General features: G+C 45.8%; 3 protein-coding genes and 1 pseudogene across 5 annotated transcripts; 3 read left to right on the forward strand and 1 right to left on the reverse strand.

Annotated features, from left to right (window-relative positions):
• Window positions 1-39: 39 nt before the first annotated feature.
• LOC117591420 (circadian locomoter output cycles protein kaput) lies at window positions 40-15,109 on the forward strand. Of its 2 annotated transcripts, XM_034284676.1 has the most exons (4): window positions 40-2,410; window positions 2,477-3,421; window positions 3,452-3,479; window positions 15,099-15,109. In XM_034284676.1, the coding sequence occupies exons 1-2, from the start codon at window positions 1,028-1,030 to the stop codon at window positions 3,407-3,409; spliced, it is 2,316 nt and encodes a 771-aa protein (XP_034140567.1). In that variant the 5' UTR covers window positions 40-1,027; the 3' UTR covers window positions 3,410-3,421; window positions 3,452-3,479; window positions 15,099-15,109. The 2 variants fall into 2 exon arrangements, with proteins under 2 accessions (XP_034140567.1, XP_034140566.1); XM_034284675.1 differs by lacking the exon at window positions 15,099-15,109 and having other exon boundaries at window positions 2,477-4,355.
• LOC117591396 lies at window positions 5,565-6,126 on the reverse strand (annotated as a pseudogene).
• Window positions 8,367-26,391, forward strand: LOC117591418 (mediator of RNA polymerase II transcription subunit 15). 2 transcript variants are annotated; one of them, XM_034284671.1, is made up of 5 exons: window positions 8,367-8,693; window positions 17,156-17,161; window positions 21,088-21,179; window positions 21,256-24,924; window positions 26,255-26,391. In XM_034284671.1, exon 4 carries the CDS (start codon window positions 21,426-21,428, stop codon window positions 24,921-24,923), a length of 3,498 nt encoding a protein of 1,165 aa, XP_034140562.1. In that variant the 5' UTR covers window positions 8,367-8,693; window positions 17,156-17,161; window positions 21,088-21,179; window positions 21,256-21,425; the 3' UTR covers window position 24,924; window positions 26,255-26,391. The 2 variants fall into 2 exon arrangements, with proteins under 2 accessions (XP_034140562.1, XP_034140564.1); XM_034284673.1 differs by lacking the exon at window positions 17,156-17,161.
• LOC117591397 lies at window positions 26,269-27,984 on the forward strand. Its single transcript, XM_034284642.1, has 2 exons — window positions 26,269-26,501; window positions 26,562-27,984. Exons 1-2 carry the CDS (start codon window positions 26,269-26,271, stop codon window positions 27,982-27,984), a joined length of 1,656 nt encoding a protein of 551 aa, XP_034140533.1.
• The last annotated feature ends 2 nt before the right edge of the window (window positions 27,985-27,986 follow it).

A 27,986-nucleotide genomic window follows, 5' to 3' on the forward strand; every position in this document is an offset into this window, starting at 1 on the left:
CTGGAGAGCAACTGCATCGAAGCAGTGCAGTCCTTCAAAACATATCGCATGTCATCGATCAATATATCGATATGCAACCACAAATGTCGTCGTGCGCTACATAATTGTTTAATAAACAATTAATCACTTAATATAAACAAAACTAGTGCGATTATTGGTAAATGTGTGATGAAAAAAATAAACGCAGCTCAAATTGACACACGAGAGGACGAGAGAGAAAGAGAGCAAGGCAAAGCAAAGCAGCACTTACCTCACTCATCTACGACGATCCACAACAACAAAAACAACAAACATAATATTAACATCAGCAGCAGCAACAACAAAAACAACAACAAAATACTTAAATTCGCAACGCAATCAAAAACTACAACAAAAACGAAGCAGCAAAAAAAAAATAAATATATTAAGAATAACAAGAACCATACTAAAATAGAGCGGAAAAATACGGGAAAAGAATAATTCCCAGCTGAGGCAAATAAACAGTAATTAAAAAAAAAAAGAGAAAACATATGTACAACGTTGCGTGAGAGAGTGACTTTCGATGGTGAGAGCCCGCGCGACAGTGCGAGCGAGCGAGAGCGAGAGAGGGTCGTAGGTAAAGGTGGTTAGCCATAACAACAACAACAGAAACAGCAACAACATCACGACAGCATAAGCGAGACCTTGAAAACTTTAAAGAAAAGCAAATATATATACATGTGTATATATGTATACATATGTATATCAAATATTAAAAACTAATAAAAGAGCGAACATCGTGAGAGAGAGCCATCGGCAGCAGCATAAGAAGTAGTAGTACTAGTACCAGTGGAGGAAGGGAGTGCGAGTGCGAGTGAGAGAACACTCCCCATCATCCTGTTATGGAGAGTGACGATTTCCATTTTCCGCAAGGCGCCAATTAGCGAATGGGAAACGGGTAACGGTGGAAAACCATAAGAACGTTTCAATCAAAAGCAAGGCAAAAACAATTTACACACACACACACAAGCACCAGAACACCCACACACACATAACAGTAACGTGCGCAATGGCCGCAGCAGAGACAGCAACAGCCGCTGCCGCCGTCGACGTCGCAACAACAGCAGCAGCATCGGCAGCATTGGGCTCATCCGGTGGGCCAGGAGCGGCGGCGGCTGCTGCTGCATCGGAGGCAGCAAATGGACGAGAGGCCCGAAATCTGGCCGAAAAACAGCGACGGGACAAGCTCAATGCCAGCATACAGGAGCTGGCCACGATGGTGCCACATGCAGCCGAATCCTCCCGCCGCCTGGACAAGACGGCCGTCCTGCGTTTCGCCACCCACGGCCTCCGTCTCCAGTATGTTTTCGGGAAGTCGGCCACACGACGGCGGCGTATACTCTGCCTGAAGGGTGTGTCATCGCAGGACCCATCCAGCGGCAATACAGCGTCGGCCGCCACACAGAATCCCAGTCTCCATTTAACGGACACGCTGATGCAGCTGCTCGACAGCTGCTTTATCACCATCACCTGCAATGGCCAGATCGTTCTGGTCTCCTCCAGCGTGGAGCAGCTGCTGGGCCACTGCCAGTCGGATCTGTATGGGCAGAATCTGTTGCAGATCACGCACCCGGATGACCAGGCCCTGCTCCGACAGCAGCTCATTCCACGTGACATCGAGACGCTGTTCTACCAGCAGCGCCAGACGACGCATTCTCAGAAGCGGCAGCAGCAGCACCGCTCTACATCCACATCGGCATCCGTTTCGGGCAGCGATGTGGAGGAGGATGCCGACGAGGAGGCGGACGCGGAGCCGGACCTCGAAGAGATGACAGCGGACCAAGACCTAGGCTGCGAAGAGATCTATCCACGACGCAGCCCCAGCCCTCGTACCATTGCCCATCTGGCGGCCATAGACGAAAGGCTGCGCTCGGATCGCCGCTGCTTCACGATTCGTGTGGCGCGTGCCTCCACGCGCGCCGAGGCCAGCCGCCAGTACGAGCGGGTGAAGATCGATGGCTGTTTTCGGCGCAGCGACTCCTCGCTGACGGGCGGCGCGGCTGCCAATTATCCCATTGTCTCGCAGTTGATCCGTAGATCGCGCAACAACAACATGCTGGCTGCGGCCGCAGCAGCAGCCGCTGCCGAGGCGACGGCAGTCGCAGCAGCTGCGGCGGCCATTACCGGTTGTCTGCCCCAGCACGATGCCATTGCCCAGGCGGCGCTGCATGGCATCAGTGGCAACGACATTGTCCTGGTGGCCATGGCCCGTGTGCTGCGCGAGGAAGGTGTCCGTGCCGAGTCGCCAGAATGCGAGGACTTTGGCTCCAGTCTGCTCTACCGCCAGCCCGAACCGTACCAGCTGGAATATCGGACGCGGCACCTCATCGACGGCAGCATCATTGACTGTGATCAAAGGATTGGCCTTGTCGCCGGCTACATGAAGGATGAGGTAAGCCACTGTGTGCCACTAAATCGAAGATTTATTAATTCCACCTCCGGTCCAATTTTTTTGCAGGTGCGAAATCTTAGTCCGTTCTGCTTTATGCATCTGGACGATGTCCGCTGGGTGATTGTGGCTCTGAGGCAGATGTACGACTGCAACAGCGACTATGGCGAGAGCTGCTACCGTCTGCTGTCGCGCAATGGACGCTTCATATACCTGCACACGAAGGGATTCCTGGAGATTGATCGCGGGAGCAATAAGGTGCACTCGTTCCTGTGCGTCAACACGCTGCTGGACGAGGAGGCCGGCCGTCAGAAGGTGCAAGAGATGAAGAACAAGTTCTCGACCATCATCAAGGCGGATGTGCCGACGCAGAGCAGCAGTCCGGATCTGCCTGCCTCGCAGGCGCCCCAGCAGCTGGAACGGATTGTCCTGTACCTCATTGAGAATCTACAGAAAAGCGTCGAGGCCGAGTCCGGCGGTGTACAGCCGATGGACACCAGCATGCTGGACGATGGCTACAGCTCACCGGCCTCCTCATCGGCCACCATGCTCACACTGGAGGAGATGGCGCCATCGCCCACGCAATCCCAGTCGCAGAACCAATTGGCCCTCGTACCGCCTGCGCCCAGTTCTGTAAAGAATTCCATCTCCAAGTCGGTGAGTGTGGTCAATGTGACGGCAGCCCGCAAGTTTCTCTATCAGCGGGAGCAGCAGGAGCAGCTGCAACGGGAGCAATCTGCCACAAGTGTCATCCGACAGCTGAGCAGTTGCCTGAGCGAGACGGAAACCAGCTCAATGCTTTCGCCCGCGAGCAGTGTCAGCGGTGATATATCGGATACACCTGAAACCAATAGCAATACTCCGCCACCCATCCTTCTACAATCCCAGTCCCAATCCCAGTTGCAGTCCCCTGTTGCGGTGAGGCCCAGTGTGCTGCACAAGTCTCCGGCTACACCCACAACCACACAGCTGAGGGCGGCATTGACGAGTGCGCTGCAATGACCAGACGGATGAGCTGGTGCTGGTGATGGTGTCGGTTGTGGTGATGGTGATGGAGCGGCACGACGCAGACGTGGGCGTTGGCGTCGGCGACGTTGGAGATCCATGTCCAGTGTTGTGAAATGCTTGTTTGCCTTCCAAGTGAAAAAGAAACGAAAAAACCGTTGTTAGCATCATTATGTAATAATTAGAATAGTGTATATATGATATGTATGTATGGATGGATGGATGTGTGTATGTGTCAGCATGTATGAGTGCCTGTATGTGTGTGCATGTGTGTTCGAGTCCAGTGTTCGGTTCCAGCAGCCCTCGCCCCCTGCCCCATACAACGCCTAATATCATCCCCCACTCATTAACAGTTAGAGCATCGATTGATGCCAATCGCTGAGCCACAGATAACAATCGCCTATCGCAAACACAACAATCACCACCCCCAGCCCCAGCCCAGCCATCCATCTGTTTCACTCTAACCCACGTCCGAAGCCTGGCTTCAAAGAGAGATATCAAAGCAATACTCATACGAACACTGATAGGGATAGAGAGAGAGAGAGCGTGACCAAACAATAGAGAGCGGTCAGGTGTTTTCGGTGTGGTTTTGGTGGGTGGCGGGTGAGTTACCGATCAGCCAGTGACTGATGGAGAGAGAGAGCGATAGAGAGAGGAAGAGATGCATAAATGAATGAAGTGAATTTGGTTACAAGAAAAGTGCGTGTCGTGTTCCGAATACATTTTAATACCCTGTAAAAAATTCAAAACACGATCAAAATCAATATACCCGCTCGCCATGGTGGCGAGACAATAATGTTCTACAATAATTCCTGTGGGATATTTCCCAGTGTGCATATCTCAAACTCGGGTCTTGTTTTCAATTGAATTATCGCAGACAATTTGACTACATTGTATACGAAAGTGAAACATCTAAAACAATATATACATAATTAATAATTAATTAATATGTCATTTCCGATGTTAGATGAAATATTGCGTTTGTCGAATTGAGACCAAGGCTGATTTTCGTACTCCTCCTGCTCTCCCCCCCCCCCCCCCCCCCCCCCCCCCCCCCCCCACCCATACCCCAGTGCGTTATCAAAACCATTGCCATTGTCCTTGAGAGAGAGAGAGCATTCTTATCAGATTTGATGGTGTTTTTTTTCGTTTTTATACTGTTTTTTTTTTGTTTCTTAAGAGTTTAATTGGAGCGGTGAGTGGTAGTGGGTCGGGAGATTTTTTTGAAGTGTTTGTCAGGGCCACGTTAATTGTTTTTATTTGATTTTGTTTTTGTTTAATAGCGAAATTCAATGTTTATGCTTAGATATTCTTATGTAATACCTTGCATACCCATATATTGTATACTAAATACTTTTTTTGTGTAGCTCAATTTAATTGTTTAATTATTATTTTTGGATTAGAGCTGTTTTAGAGCGTTTCGTTTTGTCTAGTGCTTAATTCTAATGTTAATTTGCAATGCGAATCGTACGATCCCCTGGGTACGGGAACGGAGTTGTGCTCTTTAAACACTTTTCGGTTTCAAACAAAAATAATGCAAGTTTTAATATTTTATGTTATTTTAACTAGAATTTTTTTTTGTATTTGTTTTGGTTGCGCTATCGAAATAGTTGTAAAACGTGTCGGAACGGTGAAAATCGATGTAATAATAATATTGTGTAATGTCATATATTTTTTTTTAGGAACTTTGCTAAATTCTAGCAATTAAAGCTTAGCCTGTAATTAACAATAATTATTCGTAACTATCATAAAAAACAGTTCACACAGATGAAACGTTAATAAACAATAAATTATAATAAATGCCAGTTTTTCTTTATTGATAGTACAATTTGAATTTTCTCAAAGCCCGCCCTGCAATTTCGCATAGCGATGTGTATCGATACCAGCCATCGGAGCGAAACGGCTCTGACCGTGGTGAGTTTTCGGTGTTGATTATTGCGATGGCGCGAAGAGCACAGTTGGTGGCGGGCGGGCTTAATATTTCCAATCTGAGTTGGAACACCATTTTTGAAATATAAAGTTTGACTCAAGAAATGATACTCAACCACAAAAACGGTTGACTTTGTGTTTGTGTTCTGTGACCATCAATGTAGGTCTAAAGCAATCCGGCAATCATACACGGGGAAATTGGTTATGGCAGGGCGCTGTACTCTTAATTATCAGCTTCCTGACGGTCAGAGGACTCAGAGCCAACTGCCAGGGGATGAATCTTGAAGCCAAACAGTCTGCGTATGGAATCCAAATACATTAACAAAGAATTGATAAATAGACAATAGCGGGAACCGACCTTTGCATATAATACTTCGCCTTGGAGTGCTTGGGTAGAGTAGAGTAGAGTCGCACCATTTCTTGGCCAGGTGTGTCGCTCATGGCAATGGGAAGGACTTTCTGGCGAGTGCATAAGGCGCGTGGACATGTGCCAAAGACGCCTTTTGAAACTTCTGGTAGATCAGTTCGATGCCATGATCTGTGAGAATGAATCTGGCGTGGATACGCCCGTAGAGCTTAGCGGCCTCCACATCGAAATTGTTTCCAGCATCGGGCTCGGAATCGTTGAGGATCACATTGAGGCTCCTCTGATAATTCTCACCCTCCAGGAATAAGAGATTGAACGTGTCTCACATGAAATTCTCGTCCACCTTTACGAAAAACTTATTTCCGTATCGCTTTCAGAACCAACGAACCCAATTGGCCTTGGGTACCAATTCTGCCATTTTGGCACGAATGTTCGAAAATCAATTTGGGGAACACGATTCAACGTCAACTGTAGCTTGACTTTTGGTTTGTGTAGCCTTGCTGTTGAGTGTTTCCTGCAGGCCTACTTGATTACCTGTGACTTGTTCTCCTTTGGATGGGGCCCTGCCATATTCAAATGAAATTTCAACGTCAACTTGCACGACGCTTTCATTGAGTTCAACTTGCCCCACATGGTCTTCATTGTCTAGACTAGGCGCACAAAGACATTTTTAAAGCATTTTCCACTGGCTTCGAAATACGCTAAATATGTGAATAAAATAATTAAAATGCATTTAACCCCCTGTGTTTATTGCTCCGCTTGGAACAAACTTCTCAGATTTCTGTCAATCATGGTTGATGGTTATCGACTTGAACCTCTCCCAGTCTTTTGATGTGAGTAATATAATCGCTAATGGCTCTGGATTCCCGTCTGCAGGCTGTGCAGAGATGGAAATGGAAAATTACGAATAAGGTACACAAATATTAAGAGAAAAATAATTTGCGGTACGCGTGTCTGTGTTTGTTTCTTTTTTTAAAATTTAATTTCCCTATTAATCCCTATTTTAGCATATGCGCGCTGAATATGACTTTTCGATGCATTTTTTTGATGAGTCTAAGCAAAAGAAAATCGACTAAAAAGCCAAAATAACGACTACTTTCAAGTAGTAAGTGGTTAAAAAATCAAATTTAAAAAAAAAGAACTTTTACTAATTTTCTCGTAATGGACAACTTTAACCCCCATGCCATATAGGGTTAATTAATCACACCATAGTTTCGTTTAACCGCTAACCAAATAGTATAGTATACTATTAGGTGCGAGGTTTAACTCACACTTACTGCGCAGAACCCTTTCACTCGCACTCACAAGCAGCATCAATGCGTGACAAAGAGAAGGAGGAAATTGAAATAGCTGGTGTAATTTAACTTGCCTAGCTGGATTTTTTTTGCCGTTTTACCTGTTGTAAACCGTCTAATTTTATAACATAAATTTACCAGATTTGAGAGCTGGCTTGCAGTGTTGCCAACATTTTGGTGGTAAAAAACCTTAACTAAGCTTTGAAAAACGCTAAAAATAGCCAAGATTATAAATATCATTCAATTTAAAAAAAAAACATTTTATATGGAAAAAACTACAAGGTGGCATCGAAAAGCATAAAACTACTTAGAGCTGACAAAGGTCTAAAAAAAAGTTAAAATAGCTATAATTCCCGTACCCGATATTTTACAATGTATCCCGCATTGAGCAATTTAAAATAGATAGATCGAGTGAGAGAATAGCTAAATTGGCAACACTGCTCCCTGGTCACCACCAGGGTGACCGTTGACGGTATATTTTATACTTTTCGGTATATTTTTACGTCGAAATTGAGTCGACGGTACATGTACGGTATAGCGGTATATATAGGTATATTTCGACAATTGTTCGGTATATTACGGTATATTTGAGAAGGTAACACATTTTTGAGAAGATTTCAAACAGATTCGAAACAAAATTAATTGATTGATTGATTTAAATTGAATAAAAATGTAGATTTTATGTAGATAAAAAATAAATGATTAACTAAATATAAAACTTTAATTTTTAAACATAAAAAATATATAGAAATATAAGAAAAGAGATAAATTCAATGAAAACACCATCCATAGGTGATTAGTTAGACGATAATGATGATACAGAATTATAATTAATATAAATAATGAATTATGAATGATAATGTCGTTACCGGATTATAGAACCAATTATGTTGTGAAGATAGAAGAACGGCCCCCCAAACAACTTCGTGTTAATTATAATATTTACTTATGTTGCCGTTCCGTCTCCCTTTCAGAAAAATTATCAGTTAATATACATGTATCTTTTAATTATATACATACATTTACATACTGAAGACAAGGCTCCCGTGCTTCCAATGGGGGTGATATGAATGAAAAATTCAAATACAAATTTGCAAAATATAAGGTCATAAGATATACAATCCAATAAAAAAGAGTATTTATAATAATTAAAATTGATTTTTCAATCAGATTAAATTATTGTTTTAGTGGTGAAAGTATTTATAAGCTAGTAATATACAATAGAACATCAAAATCGAGGAACCTGATGTAAGGCTACGGTATATTTACGGTATATTTCGAAGATGCAATGGTATTTTTGGTATATTTACGAGGCCCTCACGGTATATTTTATATATAAATCCGCTGTCACACTGGAGCGAACGTGTTGTGTGTTGTGTTTGAACTGCGCGGGTTCTCGTCTGTCGTGTATCGGTGCAAGCACTACGTTTAAATTTCTTGGAGTCTTGGCTGGAGTTTTTGCGTGTTTTATTTTGTTTGTTTGTGTTTAAAAGTGTTTAATAAATGTGCAGACGTTCTATTGGCTAGCGGACGTGCTTTTGTTTTATTTATTTTTTACAACGCCGTATTCCGTCGTATAGTGCGCGTAGTAAATTGTGTTTACTATTGTTTTTATAATTACCGGTGGAAGCGGAGCGGTTGACTGCTTTTTGCAATCATCTAACAGCCAAGGAGAGCGTACGAGAGAGAGGTACACAATAGCTTTTTTTTAACGTGCCTACGGGTTAATGGTCGTTTACGGCGAAATTAATAACACTACAACAACAACCACCAAAAAAACAAGCCTCTGTTGAGTGTGTGTGAGTGGTGGTATCTGTGTGTGTTTGTGTGTGTGTGGTGATAGTATCTGTGTTTCGGCTTAACCAAGAATTGGAGTTTTTCTACGAGTGAGTCCAACCAACCAACTCGGGATGTTCTTATTGGCATTTGTCTCTGGTTGGGTTTGCCGGTGAATGAACCCCGTGTACCCATAACCCGTACCCCGAGCCACGAACCCCTCACCCACTCACAGACGACGACATTAACAAAACAGAGCTGTTCTGCGGCGGCGGCCTGAAAATGGTGTTTTGTGGGAGAGAAGAGGGAGACACACACTCAAAAACATTTTCGAATTATTAAACCAACTGTGCGCAACGGCATACTAAAGCCGCTGCAATAACAATAACGGTAACAAAGGCAAACGAAGAAAGCCAAACCAAAAGCAGAGCAAAAGGAAATAGGTGAAGGGAGCAGAGCGGAAGAGAGTGGGCAGCTCTACAGCAGCCAGAGCATAGTGGTGCGCATAGGTAGGGGCAGAGCGGAAAAAGCAATGACTTTCAGGGGGGAGAACGGGGGAGGATAGACAGCAACAGCCAAACCGAAGCGGTACAGAGCTGAGCGGCGATGCAGCAGCAGCATCACAAGCAAAGCCATGCATTGAGTGGAGCGGAAGAGATTAGGCTGCGCTGCAGCAGAAGCAACAACAGCAAAATCAAAGCCATATAGAGAGAAGAGCGGAAGAGAGTAGAGCAGCGCTGTACCAGCTCAGCAGCAGCATCGCCGGCTGCAATTTAATGTCTTTCACAGTTGCTTTTGACACCCTGGCACTCGTAAAACATAAGGGTATATGCGGCAGCCGCCAGGAATTGATTTTCGATCAGTATTTATCTACCAATGCACGAAAAATAATTGGTAAACTAATATGAAGTCCATAAATAAGTCCATAGATTCGCTATGGCTTCCACTGAGTAAAGGGTACTTTATTGTGTGTACTCTCAGTAGAGTAATAGCATTCTCTCTCTAGTTCTTGCTGTTGTTCTCCAAATGCATCTTCCGCTGCTTTCCAAGTGCATAGGTGTACCACCATGCATTTGTGTGTGTCTGTTTGAGAGCGCTTGCTGCGCTTGGGTTTTTCCAGCCTTTCTCACTCTCTCTGTAGTGTGTCATTGCTTGGAATTCAAATTAGAATTGGAGCGGATCCACTGTATGTGTGTGTTTGTGCGGTTTTGTTGTGTGCGCTCGGTAAGATAATTTTTGCTATCTTATCAGAGAGGTTTAATCTTTTTGCAATCTGTTGCTGCTGGCAAGCGAAAAAGCAGCTATGCCACCAAGCCCCAACAGCTGCCTATTTGGCCAACCAACTAACTGACTTTTTTAAATATATTAAACAAATGTGGATAAAATATACTAAAGATACCTGTATGTACAGTATACACTGTATGCCACTGGTGCTTAGTCAGACAGGGGCCTTATTGTATACTCATGTACTCGTATATTAGCTGTCTTCAAGGCGCGTTTTTTGGCGTGGCAGAACGATGACGTTGCCATGCCTGACACCCGATACCCCCTTAACCCATAACCCATACCGGTTTAAGGATTCTTCCACATAAGCACACACATACATACATACATGCAGACATTGGCAAAGGGAGTGCCAAAAAAAAAGCTTATGTACTTCCCATGTATTTGTTTGCCGTGAGTCGTCTTAAAACGTCTTATGTCTGGAAAGCCATACATGCAGGCAAACAAACATACAGATGGGGGCAACATAATAGTGGTTCCACCCTGGGCTGGTTAGGGATATTTACACAATCAAATGTTCCCATGGGATGGGAAAAAGTGTCTTAAAACTTGTTAAGGAATCGTATTCATGGATTCCTCAATGTAATGCCAGTTTCCTTAAAGTAAAACGTGTACATGTCTACATAAATATCTCTTTTTTTGTAGACCATGTAGGTTAATAATGAATAACTAATGAGTCCCAGTCATCTTAAAATAATTCTGTTAATATTTTCTTGGATATCATCAACAATAATCACAGTTACTATAATCTCCACCGCAGTTGTAAAGCTGTCTTCCCAGAAGTTTATACTGACACATACAAAATGTTTTTCAGTTTACGAACACAGCTGTTCACACACACATGCAATCGCACATCCATTATGATGTGATCGTGATCGTTATCACACATAGTCAAGGTGAATCTGCTGTGTAGGTGTGATGGCTTTTTGTAATGTGCTAACACAGTCACAGTCGAAATGTCATAACGAAATATCATGATTTATGGCTGGAAGTGGAACTGAAACCGAAAAGCCCCCGCTAAGCGAGCAACCTCCAATCACACACACAAACACGTGAAAGAGACCCTCACATGCCAGTGTAATCGCCATTCCATCCCATTCCATTCCATTCCTCAATTGACTGTCGTTATGTACTCGAAAAACACACTAACGTGTGCAGTTCTACCCACTAAGTGTTACAGTAAAAGCTCTCTTTGGATGCGGATCGATCTCTCCAGGGAAGGTAAAACCTAAATTGTATTTCTAACTGGAGAGACCCTGTACGTCTGTGGCTCTGCAGAGACGCTTCACTGTGACGAATTATTGTATGATTTTGCTGTTTGCTTATTTGTATTTATGGAAATGTGACAAAGTCTAACTGCCGGAAAAGTCACACACAGCGTTTTTCGTTAATTTTTTTTGTTTTGTGCGAATACGATTACGTTTAGTTTTTGGCTGGGAAGTGATGTGGGGTTGGGGGATATCTCTTCCTTTGCCCCGTTTCGTGTTACTTCTGAAAACTTGCGCAACGTTTTATGGCGAAGCGGTACATCAACCCCAGGGCCCCTCCCAACCAAGAGAGAGTGAGAGGGAGAGGGGTGCAGGTCGCACAACCGGCAGCCGGCTGCTGTAAACGCAATCAAATCATATGTCAATCGTCAGCGGCAGAGCCCCACCGCAGAGGCAGTGGCGGAGGCAGAGCCGGAGGCAGACAATCGGAGACAGGGAGACAGCCACCGGTCTCGACTCCGATGTCATAAAAATTGTTTGTGCAAGCATCTGTGTAATAATTGCAACTGAATTTCCCCCAGCGAGCGGTACGAGACGACAACGAGTACGAGTAGTTGCTCCACTGCACAGCGGCAGCAGCAGCAAAGCTGCTCCACCGAACCACACACTCGACACGAAAGTGGAGCCCCCGCTTCGAGGGAGTAGGGTTGAGTTCGGACGGTCGAGTGGTTGCTGCTGGTTGGTAGGTTAGTAGTTCACCTGTTGATTCCAGACCGCAGCTCGGGTCTCGGGTAATTCGATACACATAAGTCCGCACCGTACCTACCCACAAATGTACTTATCATCAGCATTTGAGCGATAAATTTGTGGCAAATTAATGTACGACTATGAACAAAACAAGAGATCACACAGAAAATATTTAAGTTTCTACACGGACTACCATTATATATTGGTAAATTCCCTTTTTTTGTTACTCCATTCAATCTCATGTGCGTGACTATAATAATGTAGTGTCTCTTTGTACTTTTTCAAGTTTAAATATGAATAAGACCTTTGGAAATGCATGCAAATTTATGTACATATACATATTGTATGTAAATGTATTTAGAATCTGATTAATGGGCTGTAATAATACTCGTAGTAGTCAAACAAATTGAAATACAATTTTATAACATGCAAACTGCACTTTTGTGCACGATATTAACGCTTTCCTAAGGCACATTGAATGATAGATTGATTTGATTTAAATTAGAATTGTACTTGAAAATATATTTCAAATATCTGTAGATTTATTAAAAATGTTTCTCTCTCTGATTATTTTTGTATGGTAGACACAAAATGTAGATTCATATCTGTAGATCTAATAGTTTTATATAGCAGCAGTGGGAATGTTTTTTGAGAGGTGTCATGCAAGCTATAAAACTTGCTATTATAATTACGTGTAATTACATTAGTAATATTCTGAGACTTTTCAGTGAAGAAATACTCTTTATGAAAAATTACTCTTGATATACATATTTAGTGGCAAAATAAACGTACAAATACTTCAATGATACATCTAAATAGGTTGAGATATTCTTTGTCCCTGATGGCACGCGCCACTATTGTTTCTACCTCCATTGTGGAACACACATACTCTTTCATACATTGATATCCGCCGTCGTTTAACGGTGCTTTTGCAACATTGTACCTACCTGCGTATCTGAGTGTTTGTGTGCGCACAAAACACTTCTGGTGCTTCCAGCCATTGCACAATCTCCACAAAACGGCGCAGATACTCAACTCGTACGACTCGTGAGTTATCCATGAAATGAAACACAAGAAAGACTCCCCCAACTCCTCAACTTCTACTCCCAACTTCTTCTTGGGGGCTCCATGGAATGGCGCGGCGCACAACAAACGCTTTTCCTTCTGTGGCAAGAGCAAGTGACGTCATGCGGTGTATGCGAGATATTGTATGTTGCACGATGAACGGTGGGTACAGTGGACGCGCGATGACGTGTACCACTCACCCAACACATAACATCACAGCACAGAGCCGCAGGTTGTAATCAGTGGCAGTGCCGCCGCCGGGCCCGGGCCGGACGGCCATTTATGGGGCGATTGTTAAAATCAATCAATATCGCCGCATCGCATGGGACCCGGCACGGTCCGGGGACCGCTCGCACATTTAGCATTTGATGAAGGCAATCCCCCGCTCGGCCGCTGCTCAGATTTATAGTATAGTAAAACCTAACCCAGATAGTGCAAAAAACTAACTAACTCAGCTTGACATATCCGTGATGGGCTTTGACAGCAGCCATTAACAGTGAACGCTCGATAAGGATCCGTCAATTATGGCCAAGGGTGTTCAGCTCAATGAGTTTTCATGATTTAATAGCTGATACCTCAAAGGAATTTTAAGGTTATGTTAGGTTGAGGCGGTCTGAGAGAGCCGGGCAGGAGCAGAACAGATGTTCTACTGTCTCCTCCTCCTCCTCGTCCTCGTCTTTACAGCTACGACATAAGTCGTTATAGGGGGCACCCAGCCTATTTGCATGGTTGCCTATTAGCCAGTGCCCTGTAAGAGAGCGAATGACTACGATGCAACTATGTATGTCTGCTGAGTTTGCATAGTTAAGCGGTGCGTTTTTTCGAGATGTCTGGCCACGTTGGTCGGGTGATGCGACAGCCCGTGACCATTTGCCACCTGTTCGTTGTTTGCAGGGTATAGTACTCTTATTTTGGGGGGAGTTTAAGGGGGAGTGTAGTGCCAGATCTGGCCAACTCGTCTGCTATGCAGTTGCCTTCAATGTCCTGGTGCCCGGGACCCATATTAGGCTAATAACATATTGCCTTGCCATCTCGTCTCATTTGCGACAATTTGCCACTGTGGTCGTGTCACTATAGATGCTGAGGTGAGTAGCCGTGACTGAGATCTCTTGAAGGCATCTTAGCGCTTCATTTATAGCAATGGCTTCCGCTTGGAAGACACTGCAGTGGTCTGGAAGGCGAAAGGAATGCCTCATATTTAGTTGCCCGGAGTAGATTCCTCCGCCAACTTTGTTGTCTAGCTTGGATCCATCTGTAAAGATGTTTATGGCCCCCGTTGGGCCAGGTGTGCCCTCGAGCCATTCCTCTCCTGGGGGGGGGGGGGGGGGGATTATAGCCTCGAAGGGGGTGGCTGTGTACTCTCTGGGAGCGCAATAATCAGTCCTATGAGGTCCTATATTAGTGTCCCTAAAGATCGCTGAGTGACCATATGGTCGTGACGTCCTTAGGTCCGAATCTCGCAGACGTATTGCTGCCCTTGCTGCCTGCAAGGAATTTTTAAATTTGCCCAATTTTCATAGAAAGAACTCACTAAAAAGTAGCATAGTTCAAATATAACCATGGAGATGGAAGAAAATTTTAATTTGGATAATTATTTTTATATTTAATAGAAACTAGATAGACAATTTAATAGAGAATGTAATGGAAACATTTTATGCATCATGTTTTTGTTATGTTACGTTAAAGATTTGCATGCTCTGGGGATTCTAGTTTATTTAAATGTTGTTGATCCGTTTCCCTGGCAAAAATTGTAATAGACTTTATAGCCTGTGTCCACTGTATTACACCGCAGCGAGCGTGCTTGGGCATCGATAGGAATTTTATGGGTCAATGGGGGCAACTATTGTTGCGACGTCATCTTCCATCAATTAATTGTGTGGAATGGAAAACCGTAAACTACAAAACTGAAAAACTGTAAAACTGAAAACTGAATGTTTAAAATTTCAAATTGATGATCGGAATGGGGATAGGGGCCCCCAGATTAGCCAAAGGTCAATCTCAGACACTGAAGCGAGGGAGGAGGAGGAGTGGCCGCCACTCAATTGGTCCACAACCACAACCAAACCAAAGCCATTCTCTGGCACCGCCACTGCCACTGCCACTGCCACGCGCACATGTGACGTATTAAGTGAACAATTAAAGATTCATTAGATTGCACAGATTGCCCCGGAGGAGCCACAGCCCAAGCCCCGGAGCATAGCACCAGGCCCTGGGCATATGCATATCATTATATAAATATAAATACGAGCGTATACTCGTAAATATCATCTCTGGCATTTCTCGTACGCACATTTCTCGTAAATAAAAACAAACACTTGAGCCGGCTGAACGGACTCCGGGTGCTCTCCTCCATCCAACCATTCGCCTGATCTCATCTCCTGCTTGGCCGCAAGACTTCTCCGCCTCCTCTTACTACTACTCCAGCTCCTCCTCCTCCTTCTACTCCTCATCGAGATCAAATAAAAAGAGCAAATACAAAGGCAAACACAGAGCGATACAAATGCCCAAGCCGAATGCCGCCTCGACTATGGGATACTTCTTTTAAACCAATTTTATTCCAACGAAAAATAACCAAGAAGAGAATTGAATTTCTATTTAAATAGCAACAACAGACAACAGATTCAATATTTGAATTTTGATTAACAATATACCTTATTATGGCAATGGGCAGCTATAGTGATTTTATTAGCCCAGTTGGCTGCCTTGTGCTCAATATTCCCTTTGGTATCACTACGACTTACATAGGGTATGAAAGCCACCACGGTAGATGCATAGATACTCCAGAGTCGTAAAGCCGGAGCTAAAGAAGTCAGAGACAGAGATGGAGCCTGAGGCTCTCTTCAGCTCTTCATTCAAGCTGATATTTGAGTACACACAAACACAACAAACACACACAAATATGTACACATATAACACACAATACACGTGTGTACATATATCTGTATGGAGAGATCTCTGTGCCGTAAGTGTTGCGCAATTAATTATGCGAGGAACGGAGCGGCGGGCACTATACTACGTTGTGCGTGCCTGCGTACAACTCCAGCAGTCCCAGCAATTGGGCTTTGTCGAGGGCTCCAATCTGAAACCAGAGCCACATAAAAAAGCAAAAAGCCCAAAATAAAAAAGAAACGAATCCAATGCCAGAGCCACGTTCTGCCCGTGGTTCCAACTGGTCAAGAGTGGCGTCACGAAGCACCGAAAATTGCGCCAGCACTTTACGAGTACGAGTACGAGTCTTATGTCTGGTCTGGTCTTGGTATCTTTTGAAGCATCCGCATACTGGTACACACAAGTACACACTGTGTACTCCACGTCCGTTCTACGTTCTACGTTCTACGTTTTGTGGCAAGTCAAGTCGAGGAGGCATTGCTTGAGAACACACAGCCACAGCCACAGCCACTCTCTTGACCCAACCTGTTTGCCAAGTTCTAAAGTTCATGACGCGAGCACTAAAACGGAATTGAATTGACCAAAATAAAATGGGTCTTGGGGCAGCATAAAAATGTTTGACTCCAACCAACCATCCCATCCATCCTCCTCCACCAAAAAGAACATGTTCAAAGAAAGGCCAAGACTTTGAGAGAGCCTTTCGATGGCGGTCCCCTTTCCCTAGGGAACATTTAATAGCAATTGCACGAGCACAAGATACTCGTCGTAGGATCTCGAAACTCGATTATTCAAAACGTTTTGAAGGACCTTTAAATGTCAGAGAATATGCCATCATCAGGTGTCCCAATCAGTTGATATTATTCGTGTCGTATTTGGGCAATATTTTACTGGCACTTAGCCTAAATAGTGGAATTGCATTTAATGTGCGAATGAACGTTTATTAAGCATTACGCTGTTAAGCTGTTAGGCTGTCGAGTGAATACTAATAAATCCAGGGGCATGACTAAATTATAAATTAAATAAAGTAGATGATGGGAGGATTTCTGTGTGGTTCAATGCCAGAAGATTTTAGCTAGAGATATAATGTTAATGGGGTTTCTTTTTAGAAAGAAGAAAGAAGAATCTTATGTGGAATCTTAAAGCAGTTGATAGCTTTGGCTCTAGAATTTGTAGAGATATGTAGATAGAGGTAGATAGAGATATAGATATACTAAAGCTACCATTGTAATGGCTCTCACTCATTAATATATTTATTTAAATATTTATTTGTTCAGTAGTTATTTAGAATCGTTTTTAAATATAATATTTGCATGCAGAAAATATATATGAATATATGCAGATATTTCCCCATGGGTTTTACGTATCATCTGTGCGTTCCCTATAGTCATTTATTGGTCGCAATAAAGTCCATTGTTACCGCCTTTTGTTTTCAGCTCTTGACTTATCCAAGTGCTGCTGCTGCTGCTGTAGTCTCGCCGGGGGGTCGTGCGGGATGGAAGAGAAAGAGAAAGAGAGAGAGAGAGAGAGAGAGAGAGCACCTAAATAAAATTGATCAACTCAATTCCCGAGTGAAAATTTCCCGAGTCGTAGATATCTGGCGGGCATATGAACGTACGGTACATATGTACATACTGGGGTAAGATATGGGAATAGAGCGGAATAGTAAGTACACGGGCTGCTCTTCTGGCTGTGTGTTTGTGTGTGTTGTTGTTGTTGTCTGCCTTTATTGAGGTCGATTGTTCATTTATCGTCAATGTCAGTCATCAGTTGGGCTGCGTGCTGCGTGTTTTTCTGTAGTTGTTGTTGTTTTTACACATTCCCATTCCCTCGCGTTTTGTTTACGCGTTTAAGGCGTTCATTACAAGACGCAGCCATCATCATAGCCTGGGAGGCCCTGCAGTTTCCCAATTTCCAATTACCAATACCCAATTCCAAAGCAGCTGGGAGTCTCAAGTTGCTTCGGTTTTTGGCAAATGTGTGTTTCATCTATCGATTGGCCCAAACTCCTCGCCGGCATCCTCCATCTGCAGTCTGCAATCTGCACGAGTCATGTAGTGTGGCTCTGGACATTTGTCGCAGCTCATCCGCAAGATGCGGACATAAACAACGTCTGGATGGGACTATGGTCATTGACTTTATGACATTCGAGTCATGCGCCAAAATCTTCTCACACCACTAAACGTTTATCCCTAGTGTGTGTGTGTGAGGACAAAGGACCGACCATCCAATAATCGCATCTGATAAAAGTCTGGCCAAAAAGAAATGATTCACAGCATTGCCGAACTGCCTGCTTCTCCAGCGATTTGGAGCGGTTTCAAAAAGATTAACAAATGCTGCGGAAATATAAATGAAACATTTAATCGATGAATCCCAGCAACACATGGAAATATCCAAAAGGAATTCCTCAAAAGTATGGAAAAGAAATAAATAAATGCAAGTACTTCATTTTTGTAGATCTTCGCTTGGTTTTCCGCCCACTCTAAAGGCCTTAAAGAAAGGCCGAACGTTACATTGTATCCCATCAAGAACCGGAAAAAGTGTTAACGAATACAAAAAAGTGTAATTCTCCCAAAAATAAACCCAAACAACTCTTTCCACTAAACAAAAAACAAATTATAGACAAATTAAGACGCTTAATGAGAGCAAAAGTGGAGTGGAGTGGAGTGGAGTGGAACTCTCATTATGAAGAAAAACATTCTCAGGCCAAGAACTGTTCGTAAACATTTGGCTTTGAGTAAAATTTGAACAAAGAAAAAGGAAATCAAGAAGGGAAACTAATTACTCAGATTCCTTACCAGCATTTTGCTTGTATTTATATAATAACAGTTAAAAAACAATTATCTGCGAAATCTCGAGTAAAATATGAACACTAAAATTAAATATGGGAGTGGTAAAAACAATACAAATAAATATGGGAGATAAGGAAAACAGTTTTACATTTGAAACGATATTCGAAGTTGGTAAACAATTCGAGTAAATCCCCTAAATAACATTTCATTCCGGCGATACGGATTGCTAGAGGCATTTTTATATTGTATTTTAGGCATTAGTTGGAACTATTGTGTGTTAAGGGTTTCCCTTGGCAATAAAACGAAGTAGAATTTTGAATGTTTTTCGATTGGAATTGTTGTGTGCCGTGTGTGCGGCACATGGCGAATCGAATGGATTTGGATTTGGATTTGTCCCTGCAGCGGAAAGTGCGTGCTTCTCTGAACTGCACCGAAACGCAATGAAATGTTTTCCAATAATCCAAGAACTTTCTCCAGAGAGTCGTTTTGTCGTGGTCCTTCCTGCACGGGGTTCGGAGTTACGGGGTTCCGGGGGATGGTTTGGCCTTCAGTTGTTGGGGTGGTTGCTAGTTCTAAGGGTGGCCGATGGTGACGGTGACCCCCGCCAGGCTACGGCTACCCCCAGAGAACCAGAAACGAAAAAAACAAAAAAGGGTGGTGGTGCCGCATAGTTTTATGTGATTTCTGCCCATTGCCACGGTTCACGGTCGGCAGTTTTCAACTAGTTGTACCGGGGAGGGGGTTCTGCAACACACCTGCCCGTCGCAACACAAGCCAAAAGTATTTGTTGTTTTCCTTTTTTTGTTTCGTTTCTCAAGACTCTCGAATCTATGCAAAAATTATAGTAATAATAATCGCATGCAAGCGAGAGACCAGATTAGCGATGGATTAGCACACGGGCACAAAGGTGGCACAATGGCAGTGGGAGTGGCAGTGGGAGGAGGAGGAGGAGGAGCTCGGGTCGGGTCGGGTCTTTGAGCAATTTGCAATTTAGCGGCGATTTCATGAGGCGAGCACTAAATGCGCAACTGTCCGTGTATCCAAGGTGCACTAGATATTGCGAGTTGAAACAGTGGCGTAGCCCATGAGCTCATCATCATCATAAGAAAGGGGAACAGGCAGGCCCAAAAATAGCTCACAAATCGTTACAGAGAATTATGCATTGACTTGGGGAAAATGACAAAATATGAACAAAAATTAAATTCAAATTGATTTTTTTGATATTTCCTTTTATCTTACGAACTATACTTGAATAAAACTTAAATACTTATCTATTTATCTATTTACTGTTTTATTACTATCTAAAGGTTGAACTATAATTTTTGGCATACAAAAGATGGAAATATTTACGTATATTCTTCGCGGTTCAAGGCTTATTCCAACAGATGAGATGCATAACTCCCAAAATAAAAAATAATCTCCGACAATATCGCAGCTAGTATTTACAATTGTTTCCCCCCATCCAGCGACGCCGCTGTCTAGATTTAAAAAAACAAAAAGAAAAACTCAAAAGGGGGCCCCCGGTTATGCAAATTGGATGTTTGTGCACTTAGAAATGCAGCAAACCGGTTTAAGTCGTCTCCTCGCTGGCTGCCCATCCCTCCTCCACCCAACCCCAGCGCACTCTGTCAGTCAGGGGCTGGCGCTGCTCTCTGACCCACATTCTAAGTAGAGTGTCACCTTTGGCGGCCCGCTGCGAAATTATTGTAAAATATTGATTTCATCTCGGCCTCCTTGCCTTCCCCCGTTCTCTGGCAGCCACTGCCACTGATTGGTGCTAAAAGGTAAGGCGATGCCTGACCCATTATGCTCGTGAAGCCACCACAATTGGGCCAAGACTTGGGAGAGTCTTAGATTACTTTAAAAGCAACTCCCAATGCGGGTATTAAATGAACTTCAGGACTGATTATTATGATTTATGTTTTAGTTTATGATAAAGTTCAAAACTGACAAATCATTTGGATATGTACATAAGTACCCCTCGAGTGCCGTAGGTGTTGTCTGTTTAATTGGGGATATTTATCAACCACCTTGCTCTTGCTCTGGACTCTGGGCTGGCTCTGTATAACCAGAATCGATACGAAAGTTGCCAAAAAAAAACAAAACCAGTTTCTGCTTTTATATTTCACTGTTTTTTTTGTGTTTTTTGTATCCATTTGTTGATTAATGGCCCATGAAATGTATGGAAACAGACTGAAAGAGACAGACATCGCCCTGATGGCAAATTGAGGGATTAGGGGTACACGAATTATCCTCCCCGTGCCCGCCTCAAGACGCCTACCACTCAAAACTTAATGTTTACGCTAATCTTTTGGCATTTTTCCAGGTTCTGGCGGCCAATTGATTAACGGAACTGCTGAATGGAGACTGCGTGGGAACTCTTCTTAGCCCACACAAAAAAGGAAGAGATATTTAGACGTGAGTACATGCCATGAATGAATCAATGAACGTTTAAATGAATGAATCGAATAATTCGCGGTTTTATTTTGATCAGATTTCCTTTAGCGGACATTCAGGGCAGGCATTATCAATGGTGGGCGGATATACGAAATCCAATTCCAACTCTTCCACTCTTCCAAATCTTCCACTCCAAGTCCCCTCCAAGCTCTATCCCTCATTACCAGCCCCCCCTCAGCAGCCATTGGAGAGCCTCTACAACGAAACATGTCTGAGGCGATTGTCGAGGAGAGAAATTGCAAACCAAATGGCATTGTAATCAACGAAGCCGAAGAACCACAACCACAGCCACAGCCACAGCCCCAACAAACAGAACCACAGAAAGAGAGAGTCGAAAACGGTACTGCAAATCAGCGAGAATCAGAGATAGAGAGCGACTCGATTGACTACATCGATGCAACATTAAAGATAGTGGAGGCCTTCGAGAGTGACGCGTGCTATGCCACATTGGAAAAGGGCAACGTCAAGCCAAAAAAGAAAACGGTGAGCTTCAATCCAAACGACGAGAAGATACGCAAGTTTACGACGGGCGAGCCGATTGTTGATCAAAAGAATCCCTTCCGGAATGGCCACATAGCGGGTGGAGGAGTAGGAGGAGGCGTAGCCAAGGAGAAGAAGACACCGCCGCCAGTGCCCACGAAGCGTTCGACATTGAGCGTACGCAAGACGGTCACCCAACAGTTGCGCGAACGCGAACGAGAACGCGAAAAGGAACGAGAGCGGGAGCGAGAACGAGAACGAGAGCAGCAGAAGAACGAGACGAATGCGCGCAAGAAGAACGGAAAGGTGCAAGCTACAGGTGCTGAGGAGTACATAACCACCGAGGAAGTACTTAAGCAATCGAAATATGTAAAGACATACATTAAGAACCCAGACGCCTATTTCGTCTACGATCCCACAGTGCTCGCGCGCCTCAAGAGCGAAGAGGAGGAGCAGCAGCAGCAGCAGCAGCAGCAAAAGGAGCAGCAGCAGCAAAAGGAGAAGGAGATACCCAAGCGCAAGCAAACGGGCATCAATCGCTATAAAGAGCCCAAGGCAATTAAGCAGCCCAAATTGAATCACAATCCGAAAACATTCAAAAAGTGCTCGAAGCCCAATTATCCGGAATTGGCCAATATCAAGATACGAACGGGCACTCCCGACACCGAGGGCGACTTTTTCAATGCCGCTGAGGTCACCAAGAACGCCAAGAAGTTCGACGAGCGCGTGAAGAAGCTGCAGATAAGCTCCGACGACGATCTGGATGAGATCGATGGACCACTGACCAAGAGCGAGTCCAGCGACGATCTCTCCCAACCAAATACGAACGGCAATCAGGAGGAGAACCTCACGCCTCAGGACATGAGCAGCAGCCAGCAACAGCAGCAGCCGGCGGTCTCAAAGGATCACGAGCCACCCTCGACCTTCACGAACACCATCAGCTCTGAGGAGTTTCAGGCCTATCTGGAGCGCAAGGGTCTGGCCTTGATGCCCAAGCGGGAGCTGGGCGCCACACCCTCGCCCACGGCGTCTCCCATGGCCTCGCCCTCGCCCTCGGCGTCGTTGCTAAGGACACCAGAGGAGCGGCGCCAGCAGGTGGCCGAGTCGCTGGCCGCCCTGCGCCAAAGCAACACCAAAAAGCTGTCCGTGCTGCAGCGCCTCTCCAACAGCTTGTTCGCGCCCAAGCGCAAGACAACGCCCAAGCCGGTGATGCCCATGCCCAGGTCCGTTTACGGGCAGGGCCCGGAGGAGTACCGCAAGGCCAGTGGCGGAGATGTGCCCACGGAGATGCGGCGCATACTGCTGGAGCGACAGAGCCATCAGAATCAGAAACAGAACCCCAACTCGAACGGTCGTCTGCCGAATGGACAGGCCATGCGACCCTCCTCCGAGTATACCAACGGCCATGCGGTCCAGAATGGCGGTGCGCCCTTCCAGCGCACATTGGAGCGGCAGAGCCTGATACCCAGACGCGTTTCGCCGGAAAGCCACAATCCCAGCCGCTTCCAACGCTCCGCCTCGATGGACAGGAGCCAGATCCGGGCACAGAGCCAAAAGAATCACCCCAGCCGGCTGGAGGCTGTAGGCCAGCGTCGATCCCTGGCCTCTGTCCATGTGCAGCCAGCCAGCGATGAGCAGCTGAAGCCCCTGGCCACCTCTACGCCGCAGCGTAAGATGCCAGTCCAAGAGAGCAATCAGCAGCAGCAGCAGCAGCAGCAGCAGCAGCAGCAGGCCAGTAGCGGTCATCAGAATGACTGGGAGAAGCTGAAGGCCATCAAAGAGGTGACCGATCGTCAGCTTTACCACAAGGTCTTACAGCAGCAGCAGCATCAACAGGGACAGCAGCAGAGTCAAGAGAATATCTACGAGCATCTGCAACCGAATCAGCTGCAGCCCGTCCAGCTGCAGCCCGTCCAGCAGCAGCCCGTCCAGCAGCAGCAGCAGCAGCAGCAGCAGCAGCAACAGTTTGTCAGAGGTTCGTTGCAGCGCAACACCTTCTCGGGAATCAGCGGCCGCAATCGTCAGGTGATGATACTCGACGGCACACCAATAATCCCTGTCCAACAGATGCAACAGCATCCGCAACAGCAGGCGCCACCCGCACGCTGCCAGAGTGTGATGGACAACATGATCCAACAGGCGAGTCCCAACCAGATGCACACACGTCGTGGCTATGAGAGCGAGAGCGAGGCGACACCCAGCGATGCAGCCGCGACGGTGGTGATGCGTCGCTCGAGCAGTGCCTCCAGCCGCCGGATTGGCGGCCTCCTCACACGCGAGGAGATACTCGAAAAGGTCAAGGAGTTTTGCCGCAAATCCATTAGCCGCACGCCGCTTCCCGCGGCAAAGATGCAGCCCATCTATGAGAGCCGCAGCCAGAGCCACAGCCAGAGCCAGAGGAGTCCCGCCTCCGCTTCAGTCGCCGCGGCGGACACCTCGCCCGTCTCGTACGCCTCTGTGGAGACCAGCAGCCACAAGCGTTCCGCCTCACAGCTGAGCGCCGTCGCCCGGCCTCAGGTGCCGCTTCGCGTGCAGAGCCTGCCACAGTCGCGTTTTGTGCCCGTATCAGCCGCTGCCTCGCCCATTTACGCGCACGTGAACAAGCGCAGCAGCCTGCTGTCCAACGACTCGGAGCAGTATCTCTCCAGCCAGCAGCTGCCACAGCTGATGAGGCTCACACCGACCGAGTATGTGCTGGTGGAGACGGGCGAGGGGCTGCAGGCCGCCAAGCTGGTGGACTATCACCACAACAGTCTGTACATGCAGCCAAAGTTTGTGGCCAGCCAGAGACAGGGCCAGGGCACCTATGTGCTGCAGGATGGCCGTGCCACGCCGCTGATCCTCGAACGTGCCCCCAGCGGACAGAGTCAGATCTATTGGACGCCACAGCATCACCAGCAGCTGCAACTGCAACAGCAGCACCAGCAACATCAGCAGCAGCAACAGCAGCAACAGCAGCAGCATATTATGCAACAGCATCTCCAGCAGCAGCATCAACAGCAACAGCGTCTCATGACAATGCCCCTGAGTCCGCGAGGATATCCAGTACCAGCTCCACGCCACACCATGCCCATGGGTGCAAAGGGCATGGCGCCCGCTTCGAGGAGCCTCACTCTGCAGCGGGTACAGTCCAGATCCAGTCCACAGGGGCGACACGCCTCATCCGACTGGGAGCTGAGCTCGGAGGCTGGCGAAGTTCGGCGCATCATGGAGAAGAACTTATAAGGTGAGTTTTTCCGAATTTTCTCGATTGTTGAGACTTTTTTTAAATCGAATAACTAACCACAGTGAAAGTGGTGGATTTTCCAGCAAAAACACACCGTAGTCGAAACTATAAACTTACCTCGTGATTTTAGGGAAAAAGATATTGAGGAAATGAATGCCGTTCTAGAAATGTAATTTAAAATGTTTTTAAAACAAAGTCTGGACATTAGCTAAAGGAAATAAGGTATAGATAGGGTATAAATAGGCTCTTTCATTCATAAATATGTTCCTGATATGACGTCCTGTATGACGAAACCTTACTTTACAATCAATCCAATAAAGGGGAAGGTTTTTATTTACACTGAATTATAGAAAATTGATTCATAAATCGGATAAAAGTATATATTCAGTGTTATCAGGCCCAACTAGCTTGTAATATTTAAAAGAATATCAAAATTAACCAAAATCATTTTCAACGGTACGTTTACGGTCTATGTTGAAAATTAGACTTTCATTTCGGTATATTTGTGATTTACTGACGGTATATTTTGTGGATAAATCTGCGCGGTCACACTGCTCGTGACGTTTCGCTGCGGGAGAACTGCGACGTTTATTTATGGTTTTTATCTCAAATTGCGACAACTAAGGAAAAGTGTCACTAGCTGCAGAGAACTGTCCGTCATTGCGTGATTCAAGGTAAACAGAACGAACTACTTGTCCAGTGAATGGTTTTAATTGAATGATAGAAATCAAATGAAAACAAAGTGCACACACATGCAGACAAACAAACAGATGTGCTGAGACTCACCCATACATAGCACGTACATTGTATACATACATAAATGCATTTTTTGCTTTGTTTTGCTTTTAAATACAAATTTAAATTGTAAAATATAAGACATATGAAAAATCTGCAAAATTGTGCGCATATGTGTGGGTATATGCAGTTGCGTGTGCATGTATACCGACAGCCCTGAGAGCCCCAGCAAACGCAAAATAAATGCAACAGTTCATGCGCGAGCGAGATAGCCAGCCGCTCCGTTCGTGTGTGCGTGTGTATATTTTAGGCCTCGTTGGAAGGTCACGCGCTGCAGGAAATGCACTGCTCCCCCATCCTGCTTTATCCTGCTGAAGAGGCAGGCAGACAACACTCTCGTTATCTCCTTTGTTTTCCTGCTGCAGGAAGCTCTGTCCTTTTCAACCCTACTTTAGGCTGCATTCCACTGCTGCCTACCTTTTCAGCTTTTTATTCTTATTGTCAGCTGGATGCAGTTTCGACAACAACTCACAGTAAAAAATTTAAAACATAGTTTTATAAATTATTTACCCAACGATTTCCTCACATTTCCCAGGCAAAGATAACAGCATGGACGAGGACAGCAGCTGTAGCAGCAGCAGCGGTAGCGATAAGCCCAAATCCCACTCGAAGTCAACATCCACCGAGGACTCGCTCGGCGTCAGCACAACATCATCCACATGGACCATTCTGCCATCGGACAGGATCGAGGAGGTGATGGACAAGCTCAACAGCAACGAGGAGGCCAAAGTTCCAGGGGAGTTTCAGTGCGGCGACACCGAAGATAAGCATGAAAACGACAGGTATGCAAATATAGAGGTAGAATTATTCTGAAATAAAAATATTATCTTTCCATGGAACAGATGCAACCTTGCCGTGGTAGATGACTCCCAGGCGGATGATATTTCCGATGGCATTTCCATCATCAGTGACTGCGAGAGCACCGATCGCATTTCCCCCCATCCCTTTCTGCGTGACACCCTGGCCGACCTGAACTTCAACGAGCTTCCCAACACCCCCATACGGCTCAGTCACAGAGATATGGGAGGAGTGCTGCCGCCGCTTCCACCGCCGCCGCCGCCACCGCACAGGCAGCGACGCCACAAGCATACCGAAACGGAGCCGTATGTGGAGCCAGAAATGAATTTCTTGCAGCAAGAAACTAAGCTTGAGGCCCTATATCGTATGTATCCGTTGATGCAGAACAGCCTCACGGCCGTCTTCTATGTGGGCGCCACCCTGGCCATTCTGGGCTTCATCGGCAAGCTGCAGCATCCAGAGTGGCCGGGTCTTGGCAACGACAAACCCATAGCCGAGCTGGAGCGCCGACTGGGCGAGCTGGAGATGTCGAACAACCTGATGCGAGCCGAAATCGATATAATGTCCAAGCAACTGCAGTACCTAAGCTCCGGGCAGGGTCCAGCCTATGCCCCAGATGGAGGAATGTACTACAGCAATGCCTATGGCCAAGACCAGGACAAAGGGGGAATGCGTCAGGGCAAAAAGTACAAGAAATTTAAGGCCTGGCCAGGGCTCGGCGACTCCATGGAACCGATGGACATAACAAAGCAGGATCTAAAAAAGGCACACAAATGCAGCGATGGCCAGTACGTGCAGGTTGCCTCCATGTGCTTGGAAAGCCCGCTGCCGGCTCCCGGATCTCTGGTAGATGAGATCGGTGATGCTGTCCACGATGTGCTGCAACAGTCTCAAGCCTTTCGCAATTTTGAAAAGGTCACCGAGAAACTGGGCGCACTAGGCACTGGAGGCGTCGATGATGAGGGCGACGTCACTAGTACAAACGAAGCAAAGGCTTTCCATCCAGATGGTAGAGAACAGGCAACAGGCAATTACAATGGCAATGGCAATTCCCATAAACAACCCAAGCCGAAGGTGGATCGGTACAATGACAAGTACTCGCCGAATGCCTCCAAGGATCGCTACAATGACAAGTATAATCCGAATCACTCGCACGAGGGCAAGCGGGACAATAGTCGCGGCAGGAGCAAGGAGGAGGATTATTCGAAGGAGCACAACAAGAGGCGTCACAACGATGATGCCTCCGGTAAGCGTGAGCGCTTCCACAAGAACGGCAAGAAGCAGCGCCACGCCAACAGCGGTGAGCGTGACGAGAGCGACGGCAGCGGAGAGTGGCATGAGAAGCTGATGCAGCAGCGCGAGCAGAGTCGCCACAAGCGTGACCAGAAGCGAAAGGACAACAGCAATTGGTACATTGAGCGCGGCAATGGCCGCGAACAGGCGCGCTCCAGCGAAACAGGACGCTGAAT

Source organism: Drosophila guanche, unplaced genomic scaffold (assembly GCF_900245975.1).
Source record: "Drosophila guanche unplaced genomic scaffold, DGUA_6, whole genome shotgun sequence".
Lineage (NCBI taxonomy): Eukaryota > Metazoa > Arthropoda > Insecta > Diptera > Drosophilidae > Drosophila > Drosophila guanche.

Bases quoted from the DNA above. Each gene is read 5' to 3' on its own strand.
- LOC117591420 (XM_034284676.1), top strand. From the start codon at position 1,028: ATGGCCGCAGCAGAGACAGCAACAGCCGCTGCCGCCGTCGACGTCGCA. The intron at 2,411-2,476 runs GTAAGCCACTGT...ATTTTTTTGCAG, and splicing joins CCGGCTACATGAAGGATGAG to GTGCGAAATCTTAGTCCGTT.
- LOC117591418 (XM_034284671.1), top strand. From the start codon at position 21,426: ATGTCTGAGGCGATTGTCGAGGAGAGAAATTGCAAACCAAATGGCATT.
- LOC117591397 (XM_034284642.1), top strand. From the start codon at position 26,269: ATGGACGAGGACAGCAGCTGTAGCAGCAGCAGCGGTAGCGATAAGCCC. The intron at 26,502-26,561 runs GTATGCAAATAT...TCCATGGAACAG, and splicing joins GATAAGCATGAAAACGACAG to ATGCAACCTTGCCGTGGTAG.